Consider the following 24410-nt stretch of genomic DNA (forward strand, 5'->3'; position numbering starts at 1 on the left):
TTGAACATGATAATATTCACAGTAATTTAAAGATAGTTCTGTTCAAATATAAATAAAACTTTTATTTAAAAAGGTCTGGTAGTTATTGTACGATCATTTTTAGGTTCATCGTGGATTAGATTTAGATATTTAGATTTTATTTAAGTTATATTGTACTATTTATATTTATTATGCTGTTATTTAAAAATAGCAATTAATATATTAAAACACCATAAAACATTTGTGGTGTTATTATTCCATTGCTTTTTACACATCCACAGAACATTCAGTATAAAAGTAATCCTACTGTGTCTAAAATTATATTATTTATTACATGATAATAGAAATTAGAATTTTTTCTTTTCTTTTTTAAAGTTATCACGTGAATGAATATATATATATACATCTCTGTCTCGCTTATACTACCACTGAGGAATATAAAGACATTTAAAATTAATTGCTCCAAGCATTTATCTCCGTTCTTTGTCTGACATCACGATTGGAAAAAACAGTCGAACCGTGCATTTAACTGAAAATAGTAATTACTATTTTCAGTCGCTATTTTTTTGACTATCGACTGTTTCGACTGTTTTGCGACTATCGACTGTTTCGACTGTTTTCAGTCCATAGTTTCCAACGTTAGTTCTTATATATTAATGGCCGGATATGTATAAATCCTGTCGTTAATATAGTATTTTACCTAATTTTTTGCGGGTACTATTATCCCACTATTTTTGTTTTATATTTTAACTTTTTTTATTATTACATTATGTTTGAAAAATTAAGCTTCTCATCTTAGTTAATTGTTAAAGTTCATATAAACATTATTATCTAAGGTTTCATTAATATTTAAACGAAATTATAACAATCAATTTCATATTCAATTCATTATTTCCTAATCCATTTTTAATAATTTCGGATAATTTGAAATTTATATATATAAGTTGATATTCTGTATTACGTAAAATTGGTTAGGTGTTTTAGTAAGACGACACTTTCATCAGTTGTTAGTAAATTTATGTTAATTTAATGAAATCAATGCCTTTGGTTTTTCAGTAAAGTCGTTTGACTAAATATCCCATTTCCGTGATCTCGGAAATTCTCTGCTATGCCCTCGTAACACGAAAATCGAAACTTTCGTTGGGCTTCCAGCTTTTCCAGCTATTCAACGATCGAGCCTGTACTTTTATTAAACTTTAAATCTGGCTTTTTTTCCCAACTTTTGTCAATCGTCGTTCTTTTTCCCCTTACCCTTTTCTGTCCAAAACTCCGACCATTTCCCTTTTTGATTCATTTTTAGACAGAGTGAAACAGATGAAATGATGAAAAAAGTTTCCCATAGAGTCTCAAAATAGATGGGGTCTGCAAAAATTCCAATTTATTTAGTTGCAGTTGTCGTCATTTCTGTTCCAATTAGTCGCGTATTATTTTCATGGATTATGGAAAAATCCTTATTCTAGGAGACATTATTGTTTGTGAAAATAGATCAAATATGCGTCTGGTCTATATTATGGTGTTTCCATGGTCACAATCAAAAAATTTTTACTTCTATGTTTTGCTCTACTTCTTTAATGTTTTTACCTCTATAGGAGAGATATCTGTAACAGTCTCATTATAAATAATTTTATTTGCTTTAAATTTTAGATTTCCTATTTAATTGCATGAATAGTGATGATGAAACTTATCTACAGCCCGGTCAATAAAAGAGTGAACTCACATCATCAAAATTAATTACGAAAAATCGTCGCAATTTTGTAGCATCAACTTTGAGTTCATTTTAGCTGTAACATATAACAAAAATTTAATCTAAATGAAATAATGAATGAAAAATATTGTCATCAAATATTTATTTTAATATTATAGTGCATCCAATAAAACTTGACGAGTTTTGCGGCTGAATTCTATCTCTTTTTAAATAGAATAAAATGAGAAGGAAAATATAGCCTGGCTCTAAAACGAATTTAAAATTTCCGACAGACAATACATTTAACATATTGATGACGCTAATTCACTGTTATTTTGAACAGTTTATATGTTAATAGTTATCTACTTATTGCTTTTATTCCGTTACCTGAAATGTATAATTTCTAATTATCAGAAAATGTAGAGCTACGAATACGTCATTTTAAAAATGTTAGGAAAAATTAGAGTTTATTGTCAAGAAAAATGACTCTTGACTTAGTTATTATTAGTATTGTAGTAATATTAAAAAGAATATCTTATTTTATATGGTCACCGTTTTATTACAGATATTACAGACCTTTCTCTTCCGGATTTTTGAGGTTTTCCGCAACGACCCCGTACCGCGTACATCTAAAACTTTCGTTTCCACTTTGCTGGGTAATTCAATGATCCAGCTTTTGATATTATTAAAAGTTTAAAATCCAGCTTTATATTTTTCAACTTTGGGTGATTGCTCTTTTGGCTCGTGTCGTTCCAAGCGTTACTCTTTTCGCTCAATAACCATATTTTATTGGTACGAAGGCACTCAATACCACAAATTTGTTGTAAACTTTTATGAAACTCGTATTACTTTATAGAAATTCCATAATTGTGTTTTATGGTCATCCGTCAACGAAATTTGTACGTTCTTTTTAATTTAAGCATTGTACAGAAAATTCTGGTATATCCAATTTAAAGTTTAAATATTCAATATAATGTTTAACAAAAATTTCTCTTTAAAATCAGAATATTAAATTTTATTAATTAAAGATATTCGATATTTTCAGTTTAAAAATTTTACATATATGTCATATATAAATATATCACAAAGCTAATGGTTGAAAACTCATTATTTTTTAGACTATTTTGATCTTCGAGAAAAAGGACTTATTGTATTAAAAAGAGCACAAAATTGTCAGATTATTAATATATTTTGTTTTTGAAATTGGAAGGTTCCTTTTGGAAGAGTATTCTGCCAGTGAAATCTCTGAATACAATGACCAAGAGAAATAGTGTTCTCCGTGAAATATTTGGCTTAGGATAATATATTTCAACCCTAATTTATCTTATGAATTAAGAGTAAAAGTTGGTTAACTTCATCATGTATAAATATCTAGCACCACTCTGCAGAAGTGGCGATTATGAGCGATTTTTTAAAAATCACATCTTACTTAGATATGGTTAGTACAATGTTAATTTTTAAAATGAATGTATTACTATTGTTCTATTGTACCTGCATCAATATAAAAGCAGGACGAATGTATAATATATTCATCAGTATGTATTCCACAAATTCAAATTAAATAAGGCTACTTCAGCTAAGGATTAAATTAAATACATACATTATACAAGTTCATATGGTTTGGTTCGTTTTTATTTGAAACGAAATTTTTGCAACAAAAACGACAAAATCTATCCTAACTGGCGTTCCAGACTTCAAAATAAAATACCTTATACAGGGAAGGAAAAACTATTATAATGTAATTATTCTCCAATCTATAACAACCTAACTTATATCATATGTAATTATATATAAAACTATAGAAATAACAAAGGTTTTCATTGCTCCCCAAAACAGGTCATGAAGTATAGAATAGAGCCTATTTTATATTTTTTATGTACTTTTGTAACATTGTGATTATATTAACAAAATTTATCGAAAGTCTAATGACTATTGTTTTAGCCATTATTTATATGTATTTAGTAATATTTTATATGTTTTAGTGTCTAGTAAGCATACATATTTAGTAAGGGGAATAAAGTGTAAAGGAAAGTAAAATATTATAATGCACCAAGTGTGACTACATAATAATAAAGCTGATACAAATATAGATTACTTACAAATGCATAGAAGTCATATTATCTAGAACTATGTGGCTCTTAATTTTTACATCTTCATCATATACAGTATTAAAAGAAATTTAAATTATTGCAAATATAAAATTAATTGCAGAAAATTCGTTAGAAAACACATCTAGATGATCATAATTTTCCATCCGCTTTTATCCATTATTCTAACTGAAACTCATCGATCAAGATTCCTCAAAAAAGGGCGTTAACCATTGCCGCATAATCCAAATTTAAAATATAAACCTAAAGGACAAAATTTTTACCATTCTGGCGTGTGTTTTTATAGCTCAACAAATTGTTACGAATAAGACTTTTAGAATAATACTTTTCTATTTTAATGCTATAGATATTATGGATATAGGAAAACTGCGATTCTAAATTCCATTCCAGAAATGGTTAATCCACTTCACTAACAGGTCAATTGAAAAGTCCCCGGCCTATCATAGTAAAACACATTTTTTTGGCAAAATTAGTTTTTTTAATTCAACATAATTCCGGTTCGGTTCAATACCATTTTTGTAGTATGATTTGTCCTTTGTTTCAAAATAGGCCTCAGTTTCGGCGGTCACCTCTTCATTTGACGAAAGTGTCTTTCAAGGGAGAATTTTTTGAGACCTGAGAACAGGAAATAGTCGCTAGGGACCAGATCTGGAGAATTTCACTGATTTGTGACACGGTGCATTTTCTTGGTGAAGCAGCACTTTCTTTTTCTTCAAATGCAGCCGTTTTTCGGTGATTTCGTCCTTCAATCGCTCCAGTAACGCTATGTAATAGTTGCTGTTCATGGTCCTTCCTTTTCCAAGTCAAGGACAATTATACCATGCGCATACCAAAATACAGAGGCCATAACCTTGCCAGCCGACTGTTACGTTATCCTACGCTTTGGAGCGGGTTCATTGTGTGTAGTCCACTCGGATGACTGTCGATTGGACTTCGGATTGAAATAATGGAGCCATGTTTCATCCATTGTTACATATCGATGCAAAAACTCTGGTTTATTACACTTGATCATCTTCAAAAACTGCTTCGAATCACCAACTCGTCCTTGTTTTTGGTCAAAAGTGAGCTGGTGCGGCACCCACTATTCACGGAGCTTTCTCATACACAAATATAAGTGAATGATATAATGTACACGTTCATCTGATATCTTCAGAGTATCTGCTATTTCATTCAATTTTAATTTACGGTAATTAAAAATAATTTTGTTGATTTTTTTAATGTTTTCGTCGGCAACAACCTCTTTTGGGCGTCCACTGCGTTCACCGCCTTCGGTGCTCATTTCACCACGCCTAAACTTAGCATACCAATCCTTGATGGTTGATTTTCCCAGGGCAGTGGCAGGAACTCGGCATCAAGCCAAGTTTTTGCTTCAACAGTATTTTTCCCTTCAATAAGCAATATTTTATTAACACGCAACATTCCTTTTTATCCATTTTTTTACAATAACAAAAGTTGCTTCACTCAAAACGCCATAAAACGCCATAATTCACTAATTAATGATCCGGCAGCTGTCAAATTTATACACGCATCTTTTGAGGTTTATGGCTAATTAAAAAACATATAGATTGTATTTTAGTAGCGCCATCTACGTGTCAGGGCCGTGACTTTTCAATTTACCTGTTATTTTTGACGTTCTCGCTAAACTCCTTATAGATACAAAATAACCATGCAGAATAACATACAGGCTCACACTCCTTTATTGTTATATTATATTAATAAATATCTTTCCCAGTTAGGTATAATAACCCAGTGTTAAAAATACCTCCTGTGTAAAATCTACATTAAAAATAATAATATTGACTATTAAGTCTAGAAAATGTAGGTGTATTGAGAAAAGCTTCAGAAACTCAAATAAAATTTAAAGATATCCAAAATATGAAGTATAAATTATAATATTTAAATTGCTTTAGGATAGCTTCAGAGGGGAGAGCTTACTAAAATAGTTCGTTGGAGTGTAATGGGAATCGATATGCGGGAGGGTGGATTTTCTTTATTCACGTTGTGACCTGGTAACCTGAGGAATTTTTAACCCAAAAAATGAATTGGGTCGGAAAAGGTGTAATCGGAAGTAACTTGAGATGTTTATATTTGTTCTTAAACAAATGTGAATGAGAGGATAAATCGGTAGATTATGCTGACATAAATTAGCCAATAAAATACCTTTTGAAATTATAGGGTGGATAAATAAGTTTTATGTAAATTCGTTTGAAGCTCTATTGTATGCACTTTATTGTAATTGTATGCTAAGTATTATCAAACCCAAAGCTAATTATCATATTATTATTTCGTCATCAAAATATTTTGTGCTATTTGATATGTTTCATTATATATTGATATACTCAGTTATTAATGTTTTCAATACATTATTAGAGAAAAGTGCAAATGAAATATAACTGAAATTACCAAATATTTATTTAAATATTCATGAAGTATAATTTAATTATTGTAGTTGGCTCAACTAATTGTATCGAGAATAAGTGATATTGAATCCTAACAAGAAATCCTAACTAGAAAACTCATTACTAAAGACATATAGTAACAATTATAGAATATTACAATTATAATTCGGTTTTATTAAATAATAAGTTTGGTTTATGCGGCGGTGAAATGAACGACATTAAAACTATAAGACAATTTAATTGAAATGAAAGTATTGTTTGTGAATAAATACAGTTATTTCACTTTCAGTGCTTTGAAGATCTAGGAAAACAATGATTTCCTCTATTAAACTACTTCGAAGATATCTGAGAAAAAATTATTCCTATTTTTTGTAGGCACGATAAACGAAAACGATTCAAAAGGATTTTGTAAATAGAATTATACATCTGTTGGCTATCCAGGAAACGTATAATTTGAATAAAAAAACAACCGAGCTTGTTTGAAAGTTGCAACAAAGTATGAATTGAATGATGACAAGTGCTAATAAGTATTGTTGTGGGATGAAAGCAAAATAAAAGTGTTAATTGTATAATTAGATGCAATGGAGTATTAGATAAGAAGCATAAAACTAATCAAAAATTAAATATTAAATATACAAAATAGGTTTTTAGAAATTGCATTAACATAATAATCCTTCGTCATGGCTAGACTTTGAACGTACCCTTTACCAATTGACTGGTCGCTGAAAGACTAAAAATATTGAATTTTTTTTATCTAAGAAGCATACAGGCACATTCATAATCGACATTGCCGATTTGCTCTTTGTGCACATTCTTCAATTTCTTACTTATGTGCCACATAATGAATTTTCGGTTTTTATTTACGTTTTAATTTAACGTTAAAATTACATTATTCTTAAATTTGTTTTTCAAATTAACAGAATAATTTATTATTTAATAGATTGAACTAGCAGCAGACTATAGAAGCAGATTTACTAATATATGATTTTGAAGATAACCTTCTAGAATTAATTTAAGGAAAACCTTTACATATTATGATATGAAGTTTTCAATATATAATTACATATTAGCACGAAAAAAGATATAAATAAGGGTAATAATATATTTTATAAGCCATTTATCATAATTCCAGTTCACGTCGTTAAGTAATTTTTGATGTTATATTCGTAGATTCGGTGTCATAAGCGACATAATTTTAGAAATGGCAAAGTTCGAAAACTCCGTTTAATGGTTGGAAAAAGGTAAAAGTAAAAGCTTTCCGTTTGGAAACTTAATAATTATATTTATGCTAATACCACAAATGTAATATCTTATTTAATTTTTTACGATAACTTTGTTTTCTATTTGAAACAATTTAATGTAAATATTAAATTTACATTTCATAATTCACTTAATATTTGTGTAATTTTTATATAACAGATATAACAAAAATATATCCATTCATTTATATGGAATTGAATTTTTTCCAATGGAGGTCCTGGAGTTTCTGGCAATTTGTTACCGATATGTGTGGCCTAGTATTGTCTTAATGAACAACAATTACTGGGCTTTTCGATGATTGTTTACTTTCAGACGATCAAATTATTGCCAGCAAAGGTTCGTATTAAGCGTTGTTGTATTTGATGCCTTACCAAACCCACCGAACGTACAGCAACATCTTTCACACCGTAAATTTTGGCTTTGACCAAAACCATTTCAATTTAATTAATTAATAATTATTTTACTTTAAATCACTAAACTCAAAAATTGGTATTCGGTCCATGCGTTTTTTGGTTTAACTCGTGTGACACCGTACATCCAGCTTCATTTATATTCATCCTTTCTCAAGTGGTTCCAAATGCTCCTTTGTGCAATATTCAGCTATTAGTTAAATAATCTGCTTATCCGATAATTTAACTAGTAGACTAGTAGTTTTCAACATTTGCTCTTCTAATGCGTGATGCAACTTTGGCATCGAAATTACCATAACGGAATCAGCAAAACAAAAACTGAGCTTTCATTTTGACTGGAAAGATTGGAACTGGCTATTCTAACATTACAATTATCCAAATCATAATAATAAACACACCAACTAGATCAATGCTGTATTTCGACTAAAACATGTTCCAGATCTTTGGAAGATGGCTGAAATTATCATAACGTCAAAATCTTAAAAATCACAGAACCAAACAAAAGCCTATAGTAGTATCTGACTGCTATCAGTAATACCTAAGATATTTGAAAAAATCATGTTAAAAAGAACACCGATTATAGAGAGAAAGAACTTAATACCTACATATTAGTTTGGGTTTCTTTACAAACAGATGTAATTCAAAAAGCGTATGAAGATAACAAGGTATGCTCAGCTATATAGATGTAGAACAAACAAACTCCGATCAGATATGGCCCGACGGAATTTTTCTTAAGCTATAGAAAATGTTACCGAAACCACACACTAACTATTAAAACTTTAGCCAGAATGTTTAGAGTCAAATAAGAGGAAGCCTACACTACAACAAAATAAGCTAAAGCAGATCTACCACAAGAATATGTATTGGGGCGAATTCTATACCTACATTTATGATATACCACATATTGAAAATATTACGATGGCTTTTGCTGATGAAACCGTAATTTTTGTTCTCGGAGACAATACCGAAGAAGCCACAGGAAAATTATCAATAAAGTGTCAATCAAAAGTGTTAATATTAATAATTGGATCCAAACTTGGAAAATAAAAATTATCAAAAGTAAATCTGTGCATGTACAGTTCATGTATAATCGGGCCGCACAAGCACCAATAACGATAAATAATGCTATCATTCCATATAGCAATAATGCTAAGTATTTCGGAATGAATCTTGATAAAATACTTTGCAGGAAGGAAGATGTAAAAGACAGAAAAAAAGAACTGGAGTTAAAATATAGGAATACGTATTGGTTAATTGGAAAAAAATCCCAATTATTAGTCCATAATATATTGCTATTACACAAGCAATACCGCAAGACCTATATGGTTATACGGAATTAAATTATAGGGATGTTCCGCGAAACTTTTCAGAGCAAAGTCCGGATAAGTATTGCAGGTGCCCCGACATACTACAGAACTGATTGCTTACATGAGGAAAGACTCCATTATCATGTCAATATCAAAGTAATATAACTATTGGGTAAGAACAGACCAGATCAGTACACAGTCTCAAAATAATCGCACCACTTGATCTTGTGTAGTGTAGTGAAGTGCATTAAATAGAAATACTAAGATTGAGCTGATTGGTCCTCCTAGATATATTCCTAGATTGAAGTTATTGTAAAGTTAAATTATGGGTTAGTCGGCAACGACTTGTAACAATGTAATAAATAAATTTAAAAAACGCCTTAAACTGCTAAATAATCGGATTTTTAAAAAGAATACAATATTAGTATAAAACTGTTTTTATAAATAATCTATAGTAGCATCATCAATGATTTTTAATAATTTACACAAGTTTTCCCTATTCAAAAACGGATTGAGAACTTTAATTCTTAAGTAATTTTATATTTGATATATTAAATAAAGATAATATTATAAATATGGTAGTGTATGGGATCTTTTTGTTTCTCGAAAAATTATCATCTACTTCTGCAATAAATCTGATGCAGAGTTCTTTCACCATAAATATTGATTTCGATATTTCTTAGGTAATGACTTTGAATTAAAATATTATTAATATATAAATTCGGGTCAGCTCAAGAAAAATTAAAATGGGGATATGATGAAGGTCCATACCAAGAATTTGAAAACTTAGTAGATGTTAATCAAATGATCATTTATAGACAATTGGAGTGACTGTAAATATAATATTAACAAATATAACATTGATAACATTCTCACACAATTATACTGTTTTTAATAATAATTTAATACTAAACTAATAACAATGAAACTACTTATACATTATAACATATAATATCAACATTAACATTTAATAGTCTTGAAATGTTATTATTTATACAAAAGAACTAATTTACATGATATCTCGAAAATATATACACGTAATGTACAGTAAACTTTCGACAAATAAAATATTCAGATCCTGTTTAAACAAAGCGAAATTAAAAACCCATTTACTTCACATCTAATTCACGTTCTTTTAGTTAAAGTGCTTCATGAATTATGAACAAAAAGGGTACGGAAAAAAGGCCGCTTTTTTTCTAAATATCTCTAAAAAAATGTCCGGGCTGTATTGAAATTCTAAAGCGGGCTGTACTGATGAAAAAAGAAGACTCTTTTCAGTTTTCTTAAAGTATTACACTGGTTTTTCCTTAATTGGTGCCCAGAGTTGTGGATGCTGCTCCAACTAAGCTCCTATTAAAATAATTCGCGACAAAGATAAAAGAAACCTAAAGAATTTCCTATAACAATAGTTCTAGTATTCTCTGGTATTATAAAACCGAGTTCTTTTCCCTTTACTTTTTATAATAAAATGTGTGTCTCTTGACGAAACAATGGTATAAATTAATGAAAAATATAAATCTATTCTATATTTATTAATATAATTATTAATTTATTGCATGATGTCGAAAGGTATCTTTAAAAGATAAAAATGATAACGTAAAAGTGATAATTTAGTGCATTTGATATTTAGCGCATATATTTTCTTTGTCTTTTACACATTTTTTGAAAATAGAATTGTCTTTAAAAGGAAAAAACTATCAATACTACCACCGATTAAGTGTAAGTGTCATGTTCCTCATACGCAAGAAAAAAGAGTTCTGTTTTAACAAGACAACTCAAAATGCATACGTGTTGATGAAAACGAGTTACGCTTGTCTAACTAACAAGTTCATACTGCGAGAGGTATCTTTGAGTATTCGAGTGATTGTGTGCTTGATGGTAATGCATTTGAATAAAACAAATCAACTAGTCACATCTAATTGATCACGATTCTGAAACGAGAGAGAGAGAGTTGTATAGCATGTAGCACCATCACGAAACCATATAAAAACATAAATATAATTAAATTCAAATATGATAAAATTAATTATTATATTATTATATCGAGCATCAGTTATCTCCAGTATTTAAACGACACAAATTGATTACCAAACAGCGCCACGTTGTAAATCTATTTCCATTTTTCAAGTCATCGGGGTAAAAATTACCCCAATCTCTTCAAAAATCAGAATACATTTGTTATTCATTCATAATCTGTTCAAACGCGTTATTCTCTCCTATACTGTCGTTATTAAACTGTTTTTATAGTTGCTAACACTTTCCACATAAAAGACGATTATTATTAAGTGATTATCAAAACGTAAGACTAGTTTGAGATCAAGCACAAATGGTTTTGTAACAAAGATCTTGAAAAGGAAGTTAATGAAAATTTCGACTATATAACAAATAACGATATATCTATTCTCTTAACCACAATGTTAAGTTGCTCTTATTAATGTTCATTTCTATACAATAATTATATTTTATTCTTTGAATTTTTTTTTACTCTCCTACTGCATTAAATATTAATATTTCAACAGGCATACAAAATAACTTAAATTTTATCATAGAATTACATTTAATTACATCATTATCGAGGCAAAATAAGCTGTTGAATGTTGCACAACAATTGAGTATTCACAATGGATATCAAATTAACTCACAATTGATCACAAATACATTCCATTGCTATTTTAATAAGCAGTAAATGTAGTAAATATATCAGACTTGGGTGCACCATCATGATCGTGATACAAAGTAAGAATAATCGAGCTAAGGAGCGATATGAATACGGCATTTCAATTGCAAAAAGAACTCGTGTCAGAAACTGATTAAGAAACAGAAAAAGAATTTTTTTATAGCTGAACAAACTGTTAAAACTACCTCAAAAATGTATTAAAAATAGCCGGCTTAGATCACAAAACACTTCCATTTCAATCAAATGAGTTGTGTTGACAAAATAAGTGAATCATAAGTACCGATAAATTCATTGAATTAAAGTATGAATTGAGCTATGATGTGATAATTAAAATATCTCACATCTTTTTGGAAACTAAACGGCTGTGTTTTTCAGGATTCTTGGAAGAGTACATTTAAATAGAAGGAAAATTTTCTGAATAATGAAGTAATATAACATAGAATACGAGGGTCATGGTTTCGGGAATAGGGAAAAAAAACAAATAGTTAAGCTGCGAATATATTTTTATTGTTATTCAAAGTACTCGCCACGATGATCGACATACTTTCGCATACGCTTAAACCAATGTTCAAAGCATTTATTCCATTCTGAATGAGGTATCTTTAAAACATGATTTTTGAACGCTTCAATAGCTTCTTCATGGCGAAGAAAATCGTTGAACACGCAGTTTATTCTTCACGGATGGGAACAAAAAGAAGTCATCGGGTGACCCATCAATTCGATGTTTTGAGTGTTCAAATAGTCTCTTGTTTGCTCGCATTGTTATGATGAAGAATAATCCGTCTCTTGTTTGTCTTCTTATTTCACCGAAGACTACTGGCAAACAAACGGTTGTGTACCAATCAAAATTAATTGTTCTACGATCCTCTAGAGGCACTGTTGCAATATTTATATTTTTCAGATTTCCCGAAGAAAGAGGCCATCATTTTTTTTGAAGTGCCTCGTGCGCGAACAACTTTTGTTGGATTTGATTCACCTTGGACACCCAGTCGACTGCTGTTTACTTTCGGGTTCACACGAATCTATCCATGATTCGTCACCAGCCACGATTTTACAATTATCTTTAGAAGCACCGCGATTGATTTTCTTAAGCATTTCTTTGCACCAATCGACACGAGCCTTTTTTTGAGCGATTGTCAAATTGTGTGGGATCCAACGCGAACATAACTTTCGCACAGCTAAGTGTTCATGTAGAATCGCATATATGTTGGTGAAACTAATACTTAGGGTTACCTCAATCTCACAATAATCATTTCGCACACAGCATCGATGTTTTGCACGACCTTCACGAAACTCGTCAGACAGCGAACTACGATTGAATTCATTAAACCAGCTATACACGGTGGTTTTTGTTGGAGGTTCATCGCCAAAAGTCAAATTAAGTGGATTGATGCACTCTTGTGATAATCCAGGTCGAAAATCTTAAAAAATCATCGCAGGAAAATGTTCATGATTCAGTTCCATTTTTTTGACGAGACGAAACTTTCAACTAAATATAAAATAAACAAATAGCGTCCTTGCGACAAAATGTTCTAAGTACGTGTATCGTCAAAAATGACAAACTTTACGATGGAACCGTCAAATAGACTCACATGACAATAGTGTTGCCAATTCCCGAAATATAAATAGTGGCCCTCGTATAAACCGAAGAAAGAAATGTAAAAAGCCAGACATATAAATAAAGGAATATAATATAAACCAAACAAAAATTATCCTAAAAAACCTGTAGAGAGAATTGAGCAATATTAAACCTTTAAAATTAATTATCATAGGCTTCCAAACATTATACTAACGGAAATTTTAAAACCATCCATAGTTTATAAAAATAATAAATATATTGTTGTATAAATTTACTTTAATAATAGTAATAGATCATTGCCAAAATGTACATAGCCAGACTGTTTGCGAAAACTACTCGAAATTGTATTATCCTAAAATGTCCCATTTGCAATTCATAGGTCTACCTTCATCGTCATGTTGTCGTTAGCTTAATGACACCCTCAATAAATGTTGAGCTTTCCATTTGCGCCTGTTTACATAACTTAGACAGTCAAATTCGTTTTGTGGGTCACGAAACCTGTCCACGAAGCGGGTGGGGACACACGTAACAAACAATTCGAATACAGGGTATTAAGGTGGGTGAGTGTAATTTCACGAAATAAGAAACGGCCTAATTTAATTTCCATAAGGCGTTTCGAGCCTTTGTTGGGTACAACAGAATGAATTAATTATCAACATTTTGTCCAACGTAATAAAAACACTTTTTTATTTTAAAAATAATAAGTAATTGTACTATTGTCATTTTTTCATCGCACATAAATCTATACCCAGCAATTTTATATTTTACTTTTCCTCGTTTATTTATAGTTATTTCGTGGAGTACCTATTGGATTTTTAAAGTTACAACTGATCATGTTGGTCTTTTACCTTGCTGAATAGTTTAAAAACTTGAATTCTTATAAATAAAAGCTAAAAGTTAAAACGAGGAGGAAAGACGAAGAATGATAGAACGCGAAATCCATATGCTAGAGAATACTTCATAAAATAAAGACCTAAGGATGGCACAGATCCAAATGGTCTAAGGATGATAAAAATCCTATAAAACGCCAAGAAAGCGGTCTAATGAAGATATTCAGTTAATATATCAGTTGGTATCATATTATTAATTTTTATTTATTAAATTGTAATGTTATAAGTTGAAATGTTTTTTATATACTTACAAGATAAATTATTTTAACGGTTTTGTTAACACTTCCAATTTAATAAACTATTAATTTAGAATTGTGAACGTGTATATTTGTATGTCTATGCAATAAATTTAATTTGAAAAAAAATTACATTCCGATTATATTTCAAAGAATAATTTTTCTGTAGTCAGTAGAGGATTATATTGGAAGTATCATATTAAGTAGCAAATCACACTCAAATTTAAGCAACTGCAAGTGTTAATCGATGTGATATTAATCCATGAAATCCCTATTTGTGCTTAAGAGATAATCAAATATCGGCTTACACTATGACATCTATTTCAACACTGTCAAAACAAATATATTCGTTCGATTAACAATATTATCACTATGTGACCAATGAGAAGCTACAGAATGAATTTCAAATCAAATAGAACAACGTAGAAAGATTCGCAAATAACATAACACTAAATAATATTACTGGATTATATCAACATATAGGAAATATTAACTGGATCATTCACAAGAGATTAAAGGATTGAAACAAATTAAAGTATGGGAACTAGAATATAACCAGCTTGATTGACGTAGTGGTTAAGGCGGCCAGATGAATTAAAATATACGAGTATTGGATTATAATAAATATCAGAAGACGTAACTTTAAATCACACGATATCATTATAAAAGGTCACAACCGATTACAATTGATAAATAATTAAATAAAATTATTGAAATAATAAAATAATTAAAAAGAGGCAGAAAACAGAACACCAGAAGTAAACTAATAGAAAATCGTCTGAAGTCATCAATAGGTAAGACAGCAATAAAAATCACAGACCATATATTCAGGCTAATACAAATAATCGAAAAAGTACAACCACTAATAATGGATACATGTAGCATTTATAGACCAAAGAAAAGTATAATTATGGACTATATTAAAACAAAGGGCAGTAATTCAAGAAACATAGAACAGACAAATACTCTGTAATGAAAAACAATAAGAAAGCATACATATCAGACAAGCTAGAAGTCTAAGCCTATAATTATTTACAGGTAAAATTATAAAGAAATGTCACCTCGAAAATACAGGACTGCCCATAGTTATAAAAATATGAAAAAAATTAAATCCTTCCGATATTTCTTTTTTTTTCACATATTTATATCCTATGTGTAGTCCTGCTTTTTCTGCTAATATATTTATAATAATCAAAAGAAGATTATAGCGATGAGATAGCCACATGAAATAAACTTATAAATTAAAAAAATAATGATAGCAATTTCTCTATTTATTCAATTAACTGGAAATAGAAATAAATACGTAAAAGCAATAAATGACAAATTTAACAGAAAAACAAAAATCGAAATACATAAACGATATATAGCCAAATTCTAATACTCTGCTGAAAGACATTGGTAGTATTAAAACCAGATAAAACAAAATCCACACAACACATATGAAATATCTCAGAAGAGTAAAAGAGTGTAATAAAGATTAACAGAATGAGAAAATCAAAAATAAGCAAAGAATTAAAATTATAAATATTAGAAGAACACATAGAAATAATATAAATTTGTAAGTTCGTGAAGTATGTGAAGCTGTATACAGACACAACACACACTAACAGTTAAATTGAAAATTTCCCAGCCTACCGTAGCAAAACACATTATTTGGCAATTTCCTTTATTCAACATAATTCCATTCAAGGGTACATACACTGATTTTAGCGACCTCCAACTTTTCCATCCAATTTTTGTAGTACGATTTGTCCTTTGCCTTAAAATACGCCTCAGCTTGGGCGCTCACTTATTCATTCGACGAAAATTTCTTTCCACTTAACATTCTTTTGAGATCTGAGAACAGGAAATAGTCGCTGGAGGCCAGATCTAGAGAATACAGTGGATGAGGAAGCAATTCGAGGCCCAATTCATGGATTTGTGCCATTTTTTTAACTGACTTGTGACACGGTACATTGTGTTGGTGAAGCAGTACTTTGTTTTTCAAATGCGGCCGTTTTTCGGCTATTTTGCCCTTCAAACGGCCCAATTCAACAGACGCCATAACCTTGCCAGCCGACTGTTGAGCTTTCCCGCGCTTTGAAGCGGGTTCATCGTGTGCAGTCCACTCGGATGACTGTCAATAGAACTTTGGAGTGAAATAATGGAGCCGTTTCATTCATTTTCACATATCGACGCAAAAACTCGGGTTTATTACGCTTGATCATCTTCAAACACTGCTCCGAATCATTAACTCGTCGTTGTTTTTAGTCAAAAGTGAGCTCGCGCGGCACCCACTTTGCACAGAGCTTTTTTATACCCAAATATCTGTGAATGATATGATGTACACGTTCAGTTGATATCTTTATAGTGTCTGCTATTTCACTAATTTTCAATCTACGATAATCCAAAATCATTTTGTGGATTTTTTAAATGTTTTCGTCGTTATTTAACAACCTCATTTGGGCGTCCACTGCGTTCATCGTCTTCTGTGCTCATTTTACCACGTCTAAACTTAGCATACCAATCCTTGATGATTGATTTTCCTGGGGCTGTATCCATAAACTCGGCATCAAGCCAAGTTTTTGCTTCAACTGTATATTTTCCTTTCAAAAAGCAATATTTTATCAACACGCAAAATTCCCTTTGATCCATTTTTTTCACAATAACAAAAGTTGCTTCCCTCAAAATGCCATAATTCACAAACTAAGTATCCGACAGCTATCAAATTTATACATGCATCGTTTGAGAGTTAGGGCTAACTAAAAATCATATGGATTACTACACCAACTAGTAATATAAAAGTTAATTGTTTAATAACCAATATATAGATCATATTAATATTACAACTACTAAACATACTCATTTTTAACAAAAAAAGTTATAAGAATATTGAATTTTCCCAAAAATAGTAACCAAAGTTTAAGCTTGATAATTTTTGTATGAGGCAGATTAAATTTATATTGTGAGAAAAATATTGTAAGTCTTTAAAAAAGTCAATTCTATTTCTTAGACCTATATGTAAATATGTTCCTATCTTCTCGTTTATATTTTTTAAAACAAATTTCTAAATGTTACTTCTCCGGAATTTTCCATCAATAAAATACAGAGATAGCGTCTTTTAAACTCTTCGGACGGCAGTTTGTTGCCGTAATCCCGCGTTAAAGCGTCCTGTGCATTATGTAAAGCCAAAGTGACATAAAGTAACCCATTCTTTATGAAATAAAATGCCGGCCACAATAAAAAACCTTATCTTTCGCAGGCGCAAAGTAAAAATGTAAAGGAAAAAGGTAGATATAAGGATTTTTCTGGGCAAGATGGCGTTTGCTGCGGCACGTATGATTCTCAAGGAGAAAGATAAGAGAAGGAAATCGTCCAAGGAGGATTTTATACCGAGAACCAAGAGCAAGGTAAACCCGATTTACATTTTTAATTATAATTAGTTACAGTGAAGATTACAGTCTTACGCAAGAGTCACGTGCTAATATTTTTTGTATAATCTTTATTTGTTTAAATGTTTGTTCAGCATCTATGAGTTAAATATGTTTAATCATGTATAATATTACATTCTGATTCTGTTATTATATTATGAAGTACAATTTCATTCTGTAAAACTTCTTTATACTACTATACTATGGAATAGTTGTGCTTGGAATATAAAGTGAATGAATTTATGCCATTATTTAACATTGCAGCTTTTTCATTTAGGATCATTTCAATTTACTGAAAACTAAACTTATTTTTCAAGACTAGGCGACTAGTTTTATAGATGCTACAGATACTGTTTCTGATTCAATTCTATTTTGATATAAATGAAATCCTTAATTATAAACACTTTACTCGTCACATCTCGTAGCCAAATTAACATACAGAATGTTTTCCAAAAATGGCTGAGCAATTCTTTGGTGCTGAATGCCCTGAAGTTTCTGCCTACCAATAACGAGCTTAGCTCTCAGTTATTTCAGTTTTCTTTTGGTTGCCTCATACCCTGGACTGACTAGGATGGTTATGCCAAAAGTCAATATAGTAGGGTATTTTTATAAAACTCAAATCTTTCCTAATGTTAACAATTCATGACTAAGTGACTTTACAGATTGAATAGCTATAATTAATTGAATTGCTTGAAACTTTTGCCAGAACATTACTAAATTGCGCCAAAAAATGCTGCGAATAATACCCGATCATTTGCCAATCCAACGTCAACGTGTCTTCGATTTTTGATGACTAAATTGATTTTGATTAATTTAATCGGATCAAAAGAGAACGTTTAAATAGTTATGAATCGTTTAAGGTTTAAAACAAAATCTTCTTTTAAACTATCTGAATATTGAACTTTATTTTAATAGAAAGATACCGGCCACTTGTTGAATTGATAGTATAGATACTATACACTGGCCACTTAATCTTCACAATACTTATATCTTACAATGAGCCAATATCGCGCTATACCACACATAGGATAAGAACTATGCATTATTAATTACGTTGCGTCGGGAAAAATTTTTAGATAGCCACATTTTTTTAGTAGAGCTTAGCACTCGATATAGATGTTCACATCAGCGTTCATCTATGTTAAGTCTGAGAAGAGCTTTATTTTCAGCATTTCTGTGTAGATGTTAACATTTATTTAAATTTACTAGAAAAACTAACAATAATGTTTCCTCGTTTGACATTATCACAGCTGAGAAAAATATTTTCATTACAATTCCACAAGGAAATGTATAATCAAAATTAAAGAATTAATATAGTTATATTGGATAGTACCTGGTATTATTATGTGACATTAGTATACGTTACGCCATCTTTTTTAAATCCCTCAAGGTTGAGTTATTACTCCTACAATTATAGGGTGTCAAGATAAAAAATCAGAAATTTAATGCAATAAGTTTCTTTACGTAAAATATTTGATAAACTACTTAGTAAAATCAAATAAATTATTAGGGCCCAATGATTAATTCTGATTAATTTTATAAGAGAATCATTTAACTCATTCATCCATTTTAAGGACAGATAGAGTGGAAAGACTTTTATTCAGAATTACAACAGGAAAAGAATACCAAAGAGGACCTAATTCACAATGGATCTCAGAGTTTGAAACAAATCAATGTGCCTTGAAAACAACACATATCATTTCTATTAAAACATTTGTGATCGTTAAGTTTTTCTGAATGTGCTGGCAATCTGAATGGACCTTATAAATTTACGATTGAAATGTAATGCTTAGTTTTGAAATGCGAATGGAATCTTAACAACAGTCAGACGATCATGAAAATATAATTTTCCATGGAACAGTTTTCGTCAGGTTAATTTGTAATCTATAAAAGGTATAAATATGATTAACTTGAATTTCGTATTGTTCGTTCTAGGTGATTATATATTTCTTATACCTCAAAAATTTTATACACTGAAAATTTCACTTCAATTATAAGGTCATGACAAATAGTAGCCCAGTCGGTTTATAGTCCAACGGATTGAACTCAGCCTTCTATCTGAAGGTCAAGAGAACACAAAAAAAATTGTAAAATGATTGGCTAATTGGTTTGCAAGTTAATATTATAGCCTATTAATGGAATTTGGAGGACTGAATGGAGAACTCAGCGAACTTTGAATGCAGCAATTTAACATTGGCTATGGTGACTTCGTCATAAGCCATTTTGGAGTCATACACATTGGTCCATATTTTTGTACTATTAGGTGCTGCTATGTATTTTGATCATTTTTGTTTTCACTTTAATGAGGAATGTACAAAGAAAAATAGGTGCAATGTATTTTAACCAAAATTTTTTCCACCATTTTCTGCAACTGTTCCATATTTATGGAACCAGCAATATTGCGATTCAATGTTGAAAGAACGATGTTAGCTTGACAGCGATCTAATAATCGATGTATTTTTGCATTTCTTCAGCGTTTTGAAGCCGTTTGTCAGCAAAAACATGTTGCAAAAATTTGAACAAGTACTGTATGAACTGGTGAGTACATGTGGTAGAACTTCAAATCGGAGCTGCAACTTCGCAACTATTTCAGTATGTGACCTAGCGTTGCCACGCAATATGATGCCTCTGTGTCTGTTAATTGTTATTACTGGTCTTTTTTACAACAATATGTTGTTCAATTTGTTCAATTGGCATCGCTAAATATACCTGCAGTAGCACCTTCACTCTGTTTTAGTTGTTCGTAATACACTCTACCATGACATACATATGACATAGTTCTCCAGGACTAACAGATGATTTTTTGCGCCTGGGCTTGTCGTGGTAGATCCACTTTTCATTGTCTACTTTTTTGCCTGCCAATTAATGAAACGATTCTAAATTGTATTTTCACCTATTCTAGGCCTTTCACATCACATTTAAATGTGTGGAAACTGTCGGTTAATTAACTGCTAAGGCGTCTGAACGTTTTATGAGACTCTGAGCCACATTTTGCGCATTATCTTGAAGTGTTTTAATCCTTCAAACCGTCCATTTTCATTGTTATCAAAATGCTGCTATTAAATTGTTGAGTCCAAAACCGACAATTCGATTATGACGAGGCAGCATTACTAGGTTTTAATTTATTTTAAAATAAATTTTAAAGCTTCCTTTTACTTACGAAGGTTTTTCTGAACTGGTCGTACTGCCTGGACTAAACTGGACTACGGTCTTTGGCATTAAGCCTATCGACTGGCCAGTGATCAACTTAGAGACATCCGGTCAGTTTTGTTACTGGCGTGACTGAGATGGTTATTACTTGTCGGGTTATCCACTGTTGCTATAAACACATTTTCAGCTAAAATCACAAACACAAAATACATTCATGCTCCAGCAGGATTCGAACCCGCGATTACAGTAGTAGAATCGTCTTGTCGCCTTAACAACTGCGCCACCGATCCGACGATTTTAAATGTATTTAAAAAATATTTAAATGTATTTATTGGGCTTCGACAGCAGATTTCTTTAAATCAAACAACTATAATTTCGAACATGCCATGACTAGTGTAGATGCTCCACTGAATAACTCAATTACCCTATAAGGAAAACCATTGAATTTAGTAGTTTGATCAGGTATTTTAACAGCTGTTCATATTAATACTCTTAATTTTCACCAATAAATATCACTGATCGAAATACATTCAAGAATTTAATATAAAACGTCTATTTGCTTTCTTGCTTTATATAAAATTATTGATATTGTTTCAATTAAAACATCCTTTTAGGCATACTACAGGGCAACCTTTCAGTATGATACAAAACATAAAATATGCGCTATTACTCTAGCTAGAGCTAACGAATTTTACGCTCGGCTTGTTACTACTTTCATAAAACACTTTTGGGAAATTTAATTTGCAACTCCGTATTGATTAAATGAATGCTGTACATTTTCCGCATTACATTTTACAAGACGTAGGGTCCTCCCGGCTCTTTAATAAAGAGACACTCGCCAGACGGTACGGTCCTTTAGTTATCTTCTTGGAATTTATAGAAAGTTTAAACTGTCCCATTAAAGTGAAATGAGCCCTCATATATTACATGTTATACAACAATTTCCCCTTCCAAAAAACATGACCCTGGTAATTAGCTACTTTTGTTTTAGAATAGGTATATACATATCTATAACAGGCATACACTCTTTGTCCATTTTTTGTGTTCGTTCTTCCACTATGCAATTTAATAATTGGGGTCAGGATTGTAGTAGTGGTCCTAAAAAATGGGGTAAGGGCGTTTATTATCTTCTTAATTATCAATCGGTATCCCGTTGCAAATTGTATAACATTATATTATGGTAACAGAAAGATTTAAATTAAACTACTATCGTTGTTGGCAGTTGCTTTTAGAAACTTTTCTGTAAATGTATTTATGAACTCAGGACTAACTACAGTTTCTAGGTGTAACTGATTATTTCTGACATATCATTGAGTAATTGAGAATCATTTATGACAATTCCTAAACAAAACATCTTATATTTGATCTCTGGAAGTAGTAGTTTTGAGTAGTTTGAGTAGTAGTAGTTGAAGATAGTTTGCTTGAGCCACATAGAAGGAGCTTAGTGCTCTCGATATACCGTAACTCTTTGAAGTCACTTGCTTGCTGACATGAAAATCGTTTCAGCAAAATTTTTTAACCAGTGTTAAGGAGCGTATTGGATTAAAAATCATCGCTTAGGTTTTTGTATAAATCCACAAATTATTTAATTATTTAAATAGAGGTTATGTAGAGGGCTATTTAACTGTTATATAGAGGGACTTTTGGTGTTTTTTTGACGTATATGTTTGATTAAAATATAGCGGCGTCACACGCATAAAACGGGTTTTCTGTTTCAACTTTAAGAATATCAGCCATGTACATATATAATGTAATTTGCTTTTAAAACAGCTACAATCCTTTGCTAAATAGATTCGTAGAGTATTTGAATAGTTTCCAACAGAATGTTGCCCCATTGTAGTACGAACAGATCTACAAATTACTTTAATCATATTGGTGATGCAAACCCACTCCTCACTCTTTTCTCCATAATACTTCAACTATGTTAAGGTGAGGCTATTGTGCTGTCCAAAGAAAATATTCCGATGCTCTTCAAACAAAATCTGAACCATTTTTCCGTTAATTAAGAGAGTGAACTCACGTCATCTGAATTAATAACGTCAAAGTTCGCAATGTTGCCGCATCGTTGACCGTTTTTCATGTGGTAGTATTCCCTGGAGACCTAATCTACCTAGTTAACAGTTGTATATCCAAGTAATGTATTCCTATATATCTAACTAATTTTTTTTTATTAGAGAACAGATTTTCCTTTTACGCTTAGTTGTTGTTTCCTTCGGTACAGTGTTCCCTTGTAAAGTCATTTTGATATCACTGTATTTCTCCAAAACTTTTTCTGTTAGTACCTGTATACCTCTCTCTTGATAAAACTAGATTTAATAACTGAATTCTTCCTAATCCATTTGCCATATCTGTAATGTAGTTAGTATTGTTTCTCCTTACACATTTTAAACAAATACTCTTATATGTTCTGAACAATTACATAAATATCTGTGCACATAAATTTTTCACAATCTATAATAAATTTTCCTACAGTTATTGTATATTAATTATATACTCGCGTCTAGTTGTTTCCATTCCCTTAATCCTGTCTTGTAAGTTGTTAATTATTGAATTATAATCCTGTATTCAGAAAGCTCTATTCAAGTGAATCGATTCCAACATTTGGTAATTTCTTCTTCAATGTGACTAATCAAATGCATCTAACCATTCTTGTTTCCAGTTTCCAGTTTATTAATAAATGTTATGACTAATAAAACCTAATCAATTGTTATTTAAACGTTAACATTTTTCCATCAACTTTTGTTGTCTTAACGCCATTTTTATTATCATCTTGCCATGAAATACCATTGGGTACACTGGTCCCATTCTGAAACATCCATCTAAATACACAAATTGAATTAAGTCCACCTAGATTTTATTTTATGCTTTTAAAAATTGTATTCTTTTAGTCAATATTTGGAAGAACCATTAAACTTCTTTGTGGGTTATCTTTACACCATTTAAATCCTATATTACTCAAAAATGTACGAAATGATGTTCTACATTCCTTAAAGAGCTGCATATCTCTAAGCTTTCTATGGACAAATGAAATGAAATGAAACGATAAAAACAAATACGAAAATAAGATTGTGCAGCAAGTATATCTATTTATAAGCAATGCTAATATCTTTTAACATTATATAAGAATAAAATTATTTATTGTTGTCTAGAAACTTGACATTAAATAAATATTTTGTCTTCTGCCTCGTAGTCAAGCAGAATTATTTTAGTTGTCTCTCTATTTGTTCATCTCTTTGTTTCTGTTTCTCTGTTTCGACTCTCTATTTGTTTCCTGGACTCCTGCGTACTGGTAGTGATTTTTTATATGAATTTCTGACTATT

The 24410-nt window shown here is 30.8% G+C and overlaps 1 protein-coding gene across 4 annotated transcripts in view; it reads left to right on the plus strand.

Moving 5' to 3' along the window:
- Positions 1 to 24410, plus strand: part of LOC143189115 (neo-calmodulin) — a 278660-nt gene that overhangs the window by 104955 nt on the left and 149295 nt on the right. Inside the window, exon 1 of one of the 4 annotated variants that reach the window (XM_076393792.1) lies at positions 17771 to 17918. The exons of 2 other annotated variants lie outside the window; for them this stretch is intronic. In XM_076393792.1, coding sequence (XP_076249907.1) covers positions 17826 to 17918 — 93 coding nt within the window. In that variant the 5' untranslated portion in view covers positions 17771 to 17825. Of the gene's footprint in view, positions 1 to 17770; positions 17919 to 24410 lie in introns of those variants that run through there. One more of the 4 variants, XM_076393793.1, reaches the window with a different exon arrangement.

Source organism: Rhynchophorus ferrugineus, unplaced genomic scaffold, assembly GCF_030347505.1.
Source record: "Rhynchophorus ferrugineus isolate W39M unplaced genomic scaffold, kcgeb_rfMv2 rfM1, whole genome shotgun sequence".
NCBI classification, from domain to species: Eukaryota; Metazoa; Arthropoda; class Insecta; order Coleoptera; family Curculionidae; genus Rhynchophorus; species Rhynchophorus ferrugineus.